This window comes from Scardinius erythrophthalmus, assembly GCF_964197995.2.
Source record: "Scardinius erythrophthalmus genome assembly, chromosome: 1".
Lineage (NCBI taxonomy): Eukaryota > Metazoa > Chordata > Actinopteri > Cypriniformes > Leuciscidae > Scardinius > Scardinius erythrophthalmus.
Window position 1 is genome coordinate 34,149,458 of NC_138221.1, and position 12,232 is coordinate 34,161,689.

Below are 12,232 nucleotides of genomic sequence, written 5' to 3' on the forward strand. Positions count from 1 at the left end.
TCCAAACCTCTATGACTGACTTGTGTGGACCACAAAATAGGCTTACCATAATATGCAATATTCCAAATTTCTATATCCGTGAATAACACTCTAAGTCTCTAAGAAATAAATCTCACACTAAGCGATCGCATTGATTCAGAAAACTTGGAATATAGTCATATGAATTACCTTTATAATACTTTTATAGTGCTTTTTTTGTTGTCTTTTTGGAGATTAAGATCTTCATCTCCATTCACTTTAATTGTGTGGAAAAGCACCTTGAATATTCTGTTCTATAGAGGAAAGAAAGTCAAACAGGTTTGGAGCAACATGCAGAATTTTCATTTTGGAGTGAACTATACCTGTAACATTTAAACTTGATTGTTTGCATACATGCTAACCCATAATACAGTACACAATATTATTGGTCCTAAAATAGAGCACCTTGTGGAACACCTTCACAAAAGACTCTGTGGGTGTGGTCTTCAGAAAGTAAAGTCACATGGACTACCTTGATGTTTACTTTTGATTTCATTTCATTGTCATAAGATGTTTTTTGTTTTTCTTTTGTGTAGCTGAACCAAAAATTGAAGGAACAAACAGAAGGTACACAAAATGACACCTCTCAGCCTAGTACCGAACCACAGCCTGTTCAGCCTTCGGTAAGAAACGCTCATAAACAAACATTCAGACTTGCTCACAAAAAGCTCAAAGGCCACATGTGTACAACAACTTGACCCCTACACCTCTACAAAACAGTCACTCATTTCCTTAGCAGCACTGTCTTTTTCCTCAAGGTCTACTTTGCTGTCAAAATACCTGTCCTGTCCTCTTGCTGCTTCTCACTTCTCCTCCTGCCTCTTTCTCTTCTCATGTTCCTTCACTTCTTTCTGACAGTGTCCCACCCGCTGGTACTGGAAACTTGTTCCTGTAAGTCTCTCTCGTCTTCCATTCCACCCTACTTTCCTCCATTTTCCTGTTCTAAATCCATATAATACTGTCCTACTTCGCCCCCTGCTGACTGCAAAGGTTACGTAGATGGAATTTGATTCCTTAGACCTTTTTGGGCAATTACTTTAAATCAGGATCCCCCATATTATAACATGGACAAAAAATACGTATGATAATATTGTCAAATACTGGATGAAGCGCAAAGTCGTCAGATTATTACCAGAATTAAAAGAGTTGTATCAGTTGTCTCAACATCCTTCATCATCATTTGCATTACAAAAAATAAACCAGATATAAACATGGCATGACATGTGAATTGTAGGTTAGGATACCATAGTATTTGGTGGTTAAGTGAATATAGTGTGTCTTTGTGATATTAGTGCACTTATCTGCTAGTGTATGCTGTGTGTATCAAGTGGAAAAGGTCTTGATGTATCAGGTGTTGGCTGTTCACACAGCTGCCTCTGTTCTTTGCTTTGACCTGTTGAAGACTAAGTCTCTTGAGTATTTGCTGTCCCACTTCCCATTAACAACGTCCTTGCTGTTCGCTTTTACTACATTTAGTCTTCATGGATGGATTGTCTGCATGGATTCTTTCAGCTTTTTTCTGTTAAACATTTATTGTCTCTGATTGTATGCATTTTTCATTTAGTGTTTGTATCTTGGGTATGGACATGTTTTCATCTCTGTTTTTGCAGTTACATAAAATGGATAACAGTTTTGTAATAGGCCTAGTGTTGTTGTTTTTTTGTCTGCTGTCAATGAAAACCGAACAATTTCACAATAACAATTTTGAACAACAAGCAGCATAGCACTTTCTCCATTATTGCAGTTCAACTATATTTTTATCTTGTTCAGATCCGGTACAGGAAGGACAGGATGCAGTCTAAGCTTAAACCTTGTTTTCCTGTGGTGAATGAAGTGAAGGATCTCTCAAACGGATGTGCCATTGCTGCTGTTATTCACCATTACTGTCCTGGTCTACTGAGATTAGAGGGTACGGTCACATCTCAAATCTGCGTCTGTCACTGAATAGATGAGTAAGAAATTTATTTCAGTTCCTTCCTTGTCTTTTCAGATGTATGTATGAAGGACTCCATGTCTGTGGCTGACAGCCTGTACAACCTACAGCTGATTCGAGAGTTCTGTGACAGCTGTTTGAAGAGCTGCTGCCCCCTAGTGTTGGAAGATTTACTCTACAGCCCAGCAAAATTAAAGGTATAAAGAAAACTAAATTAAAACATGAAGAGGAGAGGGAACCTGGATAGTGTAGTTCAGTTAGTAAAGTAAGGATAAAGTGTACTGTGCTGACTATGTTTTATAGTATGTGCTTTTAAGTATGCAGTTGGCTAGTACACCAAAAAAAAAAAAAAAAAAATGCAATGGTAAATCTGACACCTTTAGATTAGTCTTTAGACCGAGCAGTAACAATGACCAGTCCTAATGAGTGAGGTTTAAGCAGTTAAATCCACAAATGTTATTTTTCTTATTAGGTACATTAAAATAACTGCTGAAGAAACATCACCCGTGGATTCGCTAGATGGGATTTATAATGGGAAGGGATAATTAAAATAATTTAAAATACTAACAGAAATAGTGCACCGTTTAAGCACCTGTCAAGTGCAGTTACAGAGTAGGCACAACGCTGAGGAAAATCACAGAAATCTTTTATTAACACTCAAACTAAGAATACTCAGGAGATCACAGAGAAACACTGGAGAAAACAACCTCTACACTTAAACAAGACCGAACAAGGAACTGAGGGAACTAACAGCTAAATACATGGGGAGTGATCATTAACTGGAACAGAAACCGATGCAGGATTAATTAATAACCAAGGAGATTAACGAAGGAACAGAACTCAGGCCAAGCAGAACAGGGAACAGTGAAAATGAAACCAAAACACAACATGCATGTTACAGCACCTTTTACCTACGCTTTTGAACTTGTGATTTTGAAGCTCTAAAGCCACTTTATATAGGACAGAGGGTATGCGAATTGGGTTCACTCAAGAAAATTAGGTTCATTCCCCCTTTAATGTTCAAAGACAATGCAGATGGACTAGATGAGACTCTTTATGCTAATTTAAAAGTCTGCATTCCTGATGTATTTTATATACAGGTTTTTTTTTTCTCTCTCTCTAGACAAACATACTGAGCTTTCTGGCAGAGCTCTTGTATTGGTTTGAAATCTCAAAGCCAGAGTTTGTTCAGCCCTTGCAGGACACAGAGCTGACTGGTAAGTCTTGAATCTTGAATTTTTATTTTTTATTTTCCTTTTCCTATAGCTTTTAGATTTTTATTATCCCGTAACAGTCTGTTAAAAAAGGATGTGCAAGATAAAGTACTGTTCTATTCTTGTAGAAACATCAGGAAGGAACAATAATGGCAACAGTGATTCCGGCAACAGGTATAACAACGTTTTTTTGTTTTGTTTTGTTTTTTGCCGTTTTGTTGTATAAAAGCCATGTTTATAATTTGACATCATAAACTGTCAGAGTTGTTTTTAAGAATACCCAAAATTATACCCGATCCGGTTTTATAATGATCTGAATCGTTAATGTTTTTAAAAATGATCACCTAAATGAACCTTTATTAAATCAAAGCTGAAACTTAACAGCAGGTTATTTGTCCTTTATGTGCCAGTGGTTCCCCCTCTATCTTCAAAAAGCCTTTTCTGCCCATCTCTTCCTCTGTGACTGCAGCAACAGGTGAGGAAAACACACTGTCTCTGTGTCCCAGGTCATCAGCCAATATGTGTCTGTTCCATTCTTTGTGTTGTATACGTGTACACGCTGTGTTTATTCTTGTTCGGCAATCACATGGTCTGTGTTTGCATGTTGTATGTGTCACATGGTCATGTGTGTGTTTGTGTTGTCTCTATGATCAGGATCTCTGACTCAGTCTACCTCAATGTCTCATGTAGAGGCAGCAGGACGAACATGGAATAAGAAACCTCTTAGGTAAGGTTCCTCAATGTCGTTTTATGCATTTTACTTTTCTTAATACTTTCTGAAGGCATTCATCTTTTTTTCATGACTGCTCTTCAGCCGTCCACTCTCCTCTGCGGTGTCCTTCAGTATCCCTTTTGGTCTAGACAGTGATGTTGACATTGTGATGGGGAACCCTGTTATAACCCGATCTGTCAGCTCAGACAATCTCAACCCTACTGGTCAATCCATGACACGTGTCCCCTACACACCTCCAGAGGACCTCAGCCACTTCCTAAGTAAGCCCTCTGGGCCCAATGGCCCTCAAAGAGCTTCCTGGGCCACTCGGACTCGTCCTATGCTGGCAGAGGAGAACGGCATTGATGAGAGTGAGACAGGAGAGCTACCAACAATTGAAGAGGCACTGCAGATCATCCACAATGAAGAGAAGATGGAACCTCGTCTTCACCCTGACGGGGCACCCGATGGTTTCTTCCTGCATTCACCAGATGATCCAGCAAATGCTAGACGCAATGGCAGCCCAGTGACTCTCAGCTCTTCAGCCCCATCCCGCTCAGGAATGCTCTACCATCGATCCTCAGGAGTCCCACCAGAGACCAGTCGCACCAGACACCCCTCAGAAGGATCCAGAGATGACGACTCCGTGTTAAGAGATGGAAGCGTCGATTCGGATGCCTCTGAAGATCTTCCAAAAACCCATTCCACCCCTGCCACACCCGCTTCGGGCCCTCGCATAACTCGATCGCGCGGTGAAGAGACACCGGATAGTGGCGTGAAGATGACCAATTTTGCTGAACGGAAGAAGAAAATGGTTCCAGAGCAGGTACGAACCAATGAGCCACAACCCTCACAAATGACTACATGGGCCAAGAAATCAGAGGAGAGTCCCAGTAAGAGTCCTGCTCTCAGCACTGAAATGTCAGAGCTGGGGGCGAGGCTGGAGGAGAAACGGAAGGCCATTGAAGCTCAGAAGAAGCGTATAGAAGCCATCTTTGCCAAACACCGGCAGCGGCTGGGAAAAAGTGCCTTCCTACAGTTAAAGAAGGAGCAGGAGGATGGGGATGGCGAGGAAGGACGTCAAGGGGAGGCTGGCACCTCCTCCATAGAAGATGACCTCAGCCGTTTGGCACTGGAGGAGAAACTGGCACACTTGGAGAGTGAGGAGGAGCAACAGGAGGAACAGTTGAAAAAGAGGTCCTCAGTAGAAGAAGAGGGAAATATCAAGCCCACTGTCCAACAGGACAATCCAATAGAGAAAGACAAATCTGGAGTAGGAATTCCTGGAGGAAAAGGCACGGCCCCACTGGGTGATTACAACAACGCTGTCTCTAAACTAAGCGCTGCTCTCAATTCTCTCCAAAGTGATATGCAGCGCCTCTCGGAGCAGCAGAACCAGCTGATGAAGAAGAAAGCAGCTCCTAACAACCAAGCTTGGGTTATCCCACCCAGCTCCAAACCCTCAACAACTGCACCTTCTCGTTTGTCAAGGGAGTCCAATCGTGACTTGCCCTCTACCTCCTCCTCTCCTTCCCCATCTCGCAAGATTTCGAGTCACACTGCTCCGCCAAAATCACCTGCATCCCAACGTAGGGCACAGTCTGCACCTCCGAAGAGCCCCAAAATGCCTCACCACCCTAGATCTGCAGAGCTCAAAACGCCAGTTTCCACACGATTCATAACTCCCCCTCAAAGTGTGGAAAACATTCCTCACTTAAAAAGAGTGTCTCCATGGCAATACAGGGATCAGAACTCGTCCACTTTCAGCATAGGTACACCCAGTCAGAGTGAGTCCCGCTCCGCTTCATCCCTGTCCAGACCAGAGGACAACTTCTCAGACACCGGTTCCAGTGAGGACCATACAATCTTCAGTATGGATCTAGAGGGTGGATTGTCACAGGTTCTGTCCCAAAAGGAGCGTCGGGGTGTGGGCAGCAGCTCAGGAGCTCCTTCCGAGTGCTCTTTTGAGAGTGACGTTCCTGCAGAGGCTTTCAACGGCAAGCGCAGTAGCCTTATCGAGATCTCACTGTCCTCTCTCAAAGCATTAGAGGGTGAAGAAGCAGATCCGAGCCAGGATATCTTCTCGGACTCAATGAGTGACCAAACAGAGCCAGAAATGAGGGGTGGAGTTGGATTCTTCTTTAAGGTTAGGGGAGAATCAAATGTAAACTTTGTTTAGATGTTTAGCCTAAAAGGTGTAGCATTTATTTAACTATCTAAAATGGTCTCTGTAGCAGGATGAAGCTCGACCTGAGGATGAGATGGAGAAGAGGAGAGCTGCATTACTTGAGAAACAACAAAAGAGAGCAGAGGAGATAAAGAAACGAAGACAGGAGCAAGAAAGAGAGAGGGAGGCAAGGTGAGGCTTAAAAACAAAGCTTTGAAAAGTGACCGCGATTTGTGGTATAAATTAAACCACAAATCATTACACTTATTGAGGAGGTGTATGCTTTTACTTTCTAAGAGATTAGCTTTGTTGGGTGATAAAACCATATATTTAAAGGAGGGGTCTGGGCCATATGTGGAGACAATGCCAAGCTGAAACAAACACCTTAAGAAAATCCTTAGTTATAACAGTGTTATAACCTTAGTTATAATGGCATAAAGAGTATTTTTTGCAACTGGAAGCAGCATATCATAGAGACTCGGGGTGCTTTCTTTTTACTTTGGTTAGTAATTTCCTAGCAACAACCAAGAATAACCTACCGCATTAGCAGCGGATGGAAAATCACTCAGAGTACCTTAGCAACTGCATAGAAATTTCCTGGCCACCACCCACTAAGTTTTGTTTGGGCAACAAAATAACAATTATGCATTCCATCTCAAACAAGCACACTTAATGGCCCAGTTTCACAGACAAGGCTTAGACTAAGCCAGGATTAGGCCTTAGTTCAATTAGGGCATTTAAGTAGCTTTTATAAACATGCCTTTGGAAAAAAATATTACTGGTGTGCATCATGAGACAAAACAGCGGCACTGACATATTTTAATTATGAGATTTAAGCCTTCTCTGTGAAACCGGGGAATATGTGCTAATCCCTTTGCAACATTGTACCTTTATCAGTGCTGTCTTCATATGTAACAGCAGGCCTTCTTCGGAGCATGAGCAAGGTAGAGGAGAGGAGAGACCTAAAACTCCTTCTACCCCTCCGCCTCCCCGCACCCCTCCGCCAGATGGCACTCCTCAGCGGCGTGGAGACTTTACCCGCCAGGAATATGAACGGCGGCATCAGCTGAAAATAATGGAGGATCTGGATAAAGTCCTCCGTCAGAAACCCACTACTGTCAGAGGTGTCAAGAAGCAGAGGCCCAAAACGGTGTTCAGAGACGACTCTGATCTCTCCCGCAGCCCTGCTAAAGGGTTTATGGGCAAGTTATTGGTCATCTGGAAACTTATTTCCTTTCCATTTGATATTGTAGTAAAGCCAATGTCATGTATCAACTATTTTCTCTTTCAGGTTCTAGATTAAATAAAGTTTACTCCCATTCAACAATGAATCTGTCCTCTATGGCTAATGACAGTGGGACGCTTACTGTCAGAAAATCTCCAAGGTAAATCTGATCTGTATGTTTTCTGTTGAGAAAACACCTGCTCCTCCTTTGTGACTTCACCTCTGAACATATATTCCTTTCCATAGTCGTTCTCATTCACCATCCAGACTGCTATCTCCAGGCCGTTTTGCTGCACAGAATGGGGACTGGGAAAATGCATCTACTATATCGTCTCCAGCCTCCATTCCAGAATACACTGGTAAACTGTAAAAATGATATGATTTGCAGTATTATTAGTGGTGCTTCTAAGGCCGTTGCTCTTTCTCATACTTGGAGTTAGGTATTTGAAGAACCTCAAGAATTAATTTTAGTGAGCTACCTGTGGCACACAGTTTGAAGATAAATGATACCTCAAATCCTGCAATAGGCCTATGTCACAAAAAAATTGAAGACCGGAAGTACGTCTTTTAGTAGGGATACGGCTCTTCCGGTTAGCTTTTTACAATGGCGGAGTCTGATAGATACCGCTGGACCAAATCTCTCCGCAACCTGCCTAGGTACGGTCAAAAACTGACCAACGACTGGGCTGATTATCCCCCAGTTATTCCAGGGAAACCGGGTTGGTATAGTATTGGCTTTAAGTCTATTCCGACCACTTTCCAAGGCGTAGATGCTCTCCTTTTCAAAATGCAAACTGCAAACGAAAGTGCTGCCCCGGAGAATATTAAAAGGAGTCCCCTCATCCCTCCTTATTAACCTAAACCAAGACTTGCGGAGTGTTTCGTCCTTCGGGAAAGCGTGAAAGCTGAGGTATGGCTGTCTACGTCCTGATGCAGAACAACCCGGTACGCTACAACAACAGCTGCTGGTGTAGCCTGCCATTGTTGTTATAGCTCTAGCCGTTCACCAGTTAGGTAAACGTTTCTATGGTCACAGCGAGTTGGACCAATCAGCAGATGTTGCTGCTAGGCTTAGGATTGTGGGTAGTGTAGTTTTTTTTTCATAAGATTGCGGATAAAACATGTTTTTCTTAAAACAAGGTTGATTTCATACGAACTTCTAGCTTCTACAGGAGCAAAAACCTTTGTTTCACAATCTCATAGCTCGTGGTCAGTCTACCTCGGATGGTTTAGACATTATGGCTGATAATCTAAATCCTTATCGAGAAATACTGTTGACCATAAGTTCTGAATCCCTACTCCGCGTTCCGGAAGCAGGAAGTGTGACATAGGCCTATATTGTGGTCTGCAAGTTTTGCATGGGCAAGCACCATTCACAGAAAATTAAGCTATTTTGAGTTTTACGGTTATTTAGATTAGGTCATGTGATTGAGAACTTGCTTTCTCTTGTTAAAGCATCAGTTTGTCAGGATCACAAATCAAGCATTTGTATCTTAGCAATGAAAATTCTGTTTCAGGACCTAAACTCTACAAGGAGCCAAGCTTCAAGTCCAATAAGTTCATCATCCATAATGCCATCTCACGCTGTTGTTTGGCAGGAAAGGTCAACGAACCACAGAAAAACAAGATTGTAGAGGTGAATAACCTATCAGTCAACATCTTTAGTTCACTCTGGGCTCTCATGACTCGTTGTGGACAGCCAACACATATTTGCATGGTGCATTTGAATGCATGATGTAATGGTCTCACCATCTGTTAATTTGTGTTTTTTTTCTTGTCTGTAAAAGGAATTAGAGAAAAGCTCTGCAAACCATTTTCTCATCCTCTTTCGGGATGCTAGCTGTCAGTTCCGAGCGGTTTATACCATGAACCCTGAGACGGAGGAGATGGTTCGGCTTACAGGTATTGGCCCACGGATAATCGGTCCCAATATGGTGGAGTCGATCTACAAGTACAGCTCTGACCGCAAGCAGTTCACGGCCCTCCCGTCCAAGACCATGTCCATGAGTGTGGATGCCTTCACCATTCCAGGCCACCTATGGGAGCGCAAGCGCCCAGGAACCCCAAAGAAGCTCGGGACCCCAAAATAAAGCCTGCTGGAAATGCAGCTATACCTGAGCTGGCCATGTAACCCTGGGTTTCTGTCCCGACTCCGGCAGTGCAGAGAGGCGCATTGGAGTGCATGCCAGAAAAAAAGAGTTGGATAACAAAAAAGAGGCCCAAAATCCTAAAATAAAGTGCCCTCAGAGGTGTATAGCTGGTGACTGTGTAACTACAGGTCAAGTTACAAATCAGAAATCTCCATTGCCATTTTCTTCGGGTAACTCAAGTGAACTCAAAAGTCTTATTTCGAAGAAAGGGGCCTGATTGATTTTCTAAGATTGTAGGAAAATTATTCTTGGCATTTTAATGTTAAAACGTTAGATGAATCTTCCAGTCTCATCATTCAAGTAAAATGAATGTCCCCCACAATAGAGAGGAAAAAGATCCTCAGAAACATAACTGTCCTCCAGCTCCTACCCTTCTTTACTCAATGAACTAGATCCTTTGGTGTGTAAAAGGATTCCCCAGATGAAATCGGATCTTTGCTCTTTGATGAATGCAGGGCACAAACCAACACAAGCCTTCTTATCGTCTGTTTTGTCGTCATCAGCCTCTCAGTTTTATGGGACTGAATGTAGAACTGTATTACAAAGGGGCACAGCCACTCACCTTTACGTCACATCATAAAAAGTCCCATGCTGCTGTCTGTTTCGAGTCTGTCTTGCTCTCTAATAAAATCTGCCTTGTCCTTTCGCCTTCCTGAAGTCAGCCGTAGACACCTGGATGTTTGTTTTCTTACTGCTTCGAACCTTATCTAACTGGATTACTCAAGCTTTAGGAACTCAGGAGAGCATGTTAAAGACTCAAAAATCTTTCCTTCCCATTTGCTTTAATTAAGAACGAATGAAAAAGCAAAAAGATGCCAGAATGTGCTGTTGATTTCCATTAATGAGACTTTTTACTCTGTTTAGCTGTAACTGGAAAAATAATGTAAGTAAAAGATCAAGGCTGGTTTAATATACTGTATATTTGAATGCTGATTCTTTCATTTTTGACAATGATTTGTATATTGTGGAGATTTGTAAGCAATGAATAAGCTACCCTGCTGCTTCCCTACTAGAGCTGGATGTGTTGGTGTGAATGAGTGTGTGAGCGGGACGGGGATAGAAAGAGACAGATGGCGAGAAACAATAAACACAAATCTGATGTCAACTCTCACTTATGTACCCAGAGCTGAGTGATCAAGTGCTATTGTTTGGCTGACATGTAGCAGCAAATAGTGATATACCGCTCGTGAACACCAACAGATAGTGATATAAAACAAACACTAACAAAAGTGATAAAAGGCAGAAAAGCAGCCCAGGTGTCTGCAGCTTTAAACGGTTACGTTGTTTCTATGAATATGATTGTCTCCAAACTGTCTAACTTGGCCTTATTTGTTTCATGAACGGCTTGAGTTGTCTTTTTGTATGAAAGGGGCATTTAGTCTGTTTCTCTTCATCAAAGCACTAACTGATTCAATCAGGCCACTCTCTCCTGTCTTTGGAGAATCAGATGAAGTACTTTACAGATTTGCCGTAAAGATGTACATATTTTTGTAAAGAGCAAAAAAAAAATCATTTTTGAAACGGTTGATTTACATGTTTCTGTGTCAAATGAATGGGAGATGTGTATTTGTGTGTAGGTTGCATGTGTTTGACTGTTGGGAGAAACATGATGGTTAATGTAACTGGATTCTGTGCAATTCTGTAGAATGTTAGGTCACCTAAGGTGTATTTATTGGGTAAGGATGAGCTAGAGTTTTCTGTTTAGTTTCAGATTTTATTATTTATGTTCTGGCAAATGTGGTGATTCACTTGTTCATTTCAGAAAGCACATTGATGTTTTGTTTTTTCCTTTTACTGTTTCCATGTTCATGTTAGTAGATTTTGTTTTTCTCCCAAATGCTTTGATTATGGATCGGTCCCAAGTGACAGGATTAGAAAAATAAAATCATTTTTAAGTACTCTCAATTATTTCTCATCATCACTGAATTTACTTTAGTTCTATCAATTATATACAGTTGTAATCAAAATAATTCAACCCCATCGCAAAATTTTGACTTTCAGCTGTTTCCAATGAACAAATCAAACAAAAGTAATTGAAATGGCTCAACACAACAAATGCAAAATGCAACTTTTAATGCGGTCTCAAAATTATTCAACCCCTTCATGGCAAGCATCTTTAGTAGTTGGTAGAACACCCATTTGCAGTTATGGCCTGCTGCAAACGAGATGTATAAAAGACCGCCGCTTCTGGCTGGCATCTTAGCCCGTTCCTCATGAGCAATGGCCTCCAGTTCAGTAATATTGTTGGGTCTGTGTGCTGCAACCGCTGCCTTCAAATCCCACCAGAGATTTTCTATGTGGTTCAAGTCAGATGACTGTGATGGCCACTGTAGAATCTTCCAGTACTTCTTCTGAAACCAAGCCTTGGTGGAATTTGAGGTATGCTTGGTATTACTGTCCTGTTGGAAGGTCCAATGACACCCAAGCTTCAGCTTCCTCACTGACGGCATGACGTTTTCTCCTAGGATTTCCTGATACTTCAATGAATCCATTTTGTCTTCCACACGCTGCATGTTTCCAGTGCCAGAGGATGCAAAGCAGCCCCAGAGCATAACGGAACCCCACAATGCTTAACTGTAGACAGAGTGTTCTTTTGAGCATATGCTTCATTCTTCCTCCAGACATGCCGTTGATCCATAGGGCCGAAAAGTTCCAGTGTTGTTTAATCACTCCACAGAACAGAATCCAGAATCACCTCTGTGGCTTTTATTTATATGACTTTTCTTTTGCATTTATGTCAGTAGTGGTGTACATCTTGGAGTTCTGGCATGCGTTTAGTACACGCATTACGCCTGTCGCCATCAAGTCTTGCT

The 12,232-nt window shown here is 42.0% G+C and overlaps 1 protein-coding gene across 2 annotated transcripts in view; it reads left to right on the forward strand.

Moving 5' to 3' along the window:
- Positions 1-11,323, forward strand: part of camsap3 (calmodulin regulated spectrin-associated protein family, member 3) — a 41,359-nt gene extending 30,036 nt beyond the window's left edge. Inside the window, exons 4-17 of one of the 2 annotated variants that reach the window (XM_081387649.1) lie at positions 555-641; positions 1,789-1,927; positions 2,009-2,148; positions 3,075-3,168; positions 3,294-3,339; positions 3,576-3,640; positions 3,820-3,892; positions 3,980-6,023; positions 6,112-6,236; positions 6,963-7,246; positions 7,336-7,429; positions 7,516-7,628; positions 8,787-8,905; positions 9,057-11,323. In XM_081387649.1, coding sequence (XP_081243775.1) covers positions 555-641; positions 1,789-1,927; positions 2,009-2,148; positions 3,075-3,168; positions 3,294-3,339; positions 3,576-3,640; positions 3,820-3,892; positions 3,980-6,023; positions 6,112-6,236; positions 6,963-7,246; positions 7,336-7,429; positions 7,516-7,628; positions 8,787-8,905; positions 9,057-9,359 — 3,726 coding nt within the window. In that variant the 3' untranslated portion in view covers positions 9,360-11,323. The remainder of the gene's footprint in view (positions 1-554; positions 642-1,788; positions 1,928-2,008; positions 2,149-3,074; positions 3,169-3,293; positions 3,340-3,575; positions 3,641-3,819; positions 3,893-3,979; positions 6,024-6,111; positions 6,237-6,962; positions 7,247-7,335; positions 7,430-7,515; positions 7,629-8,786; positions 8,906-9,056) is intronic. The other variant, XM_081387650.1, reaches the window with a different exon arrangement.
- The last annotated feature ends 909 nt before the right edge of the window (positions 11,324-12,232 follow it).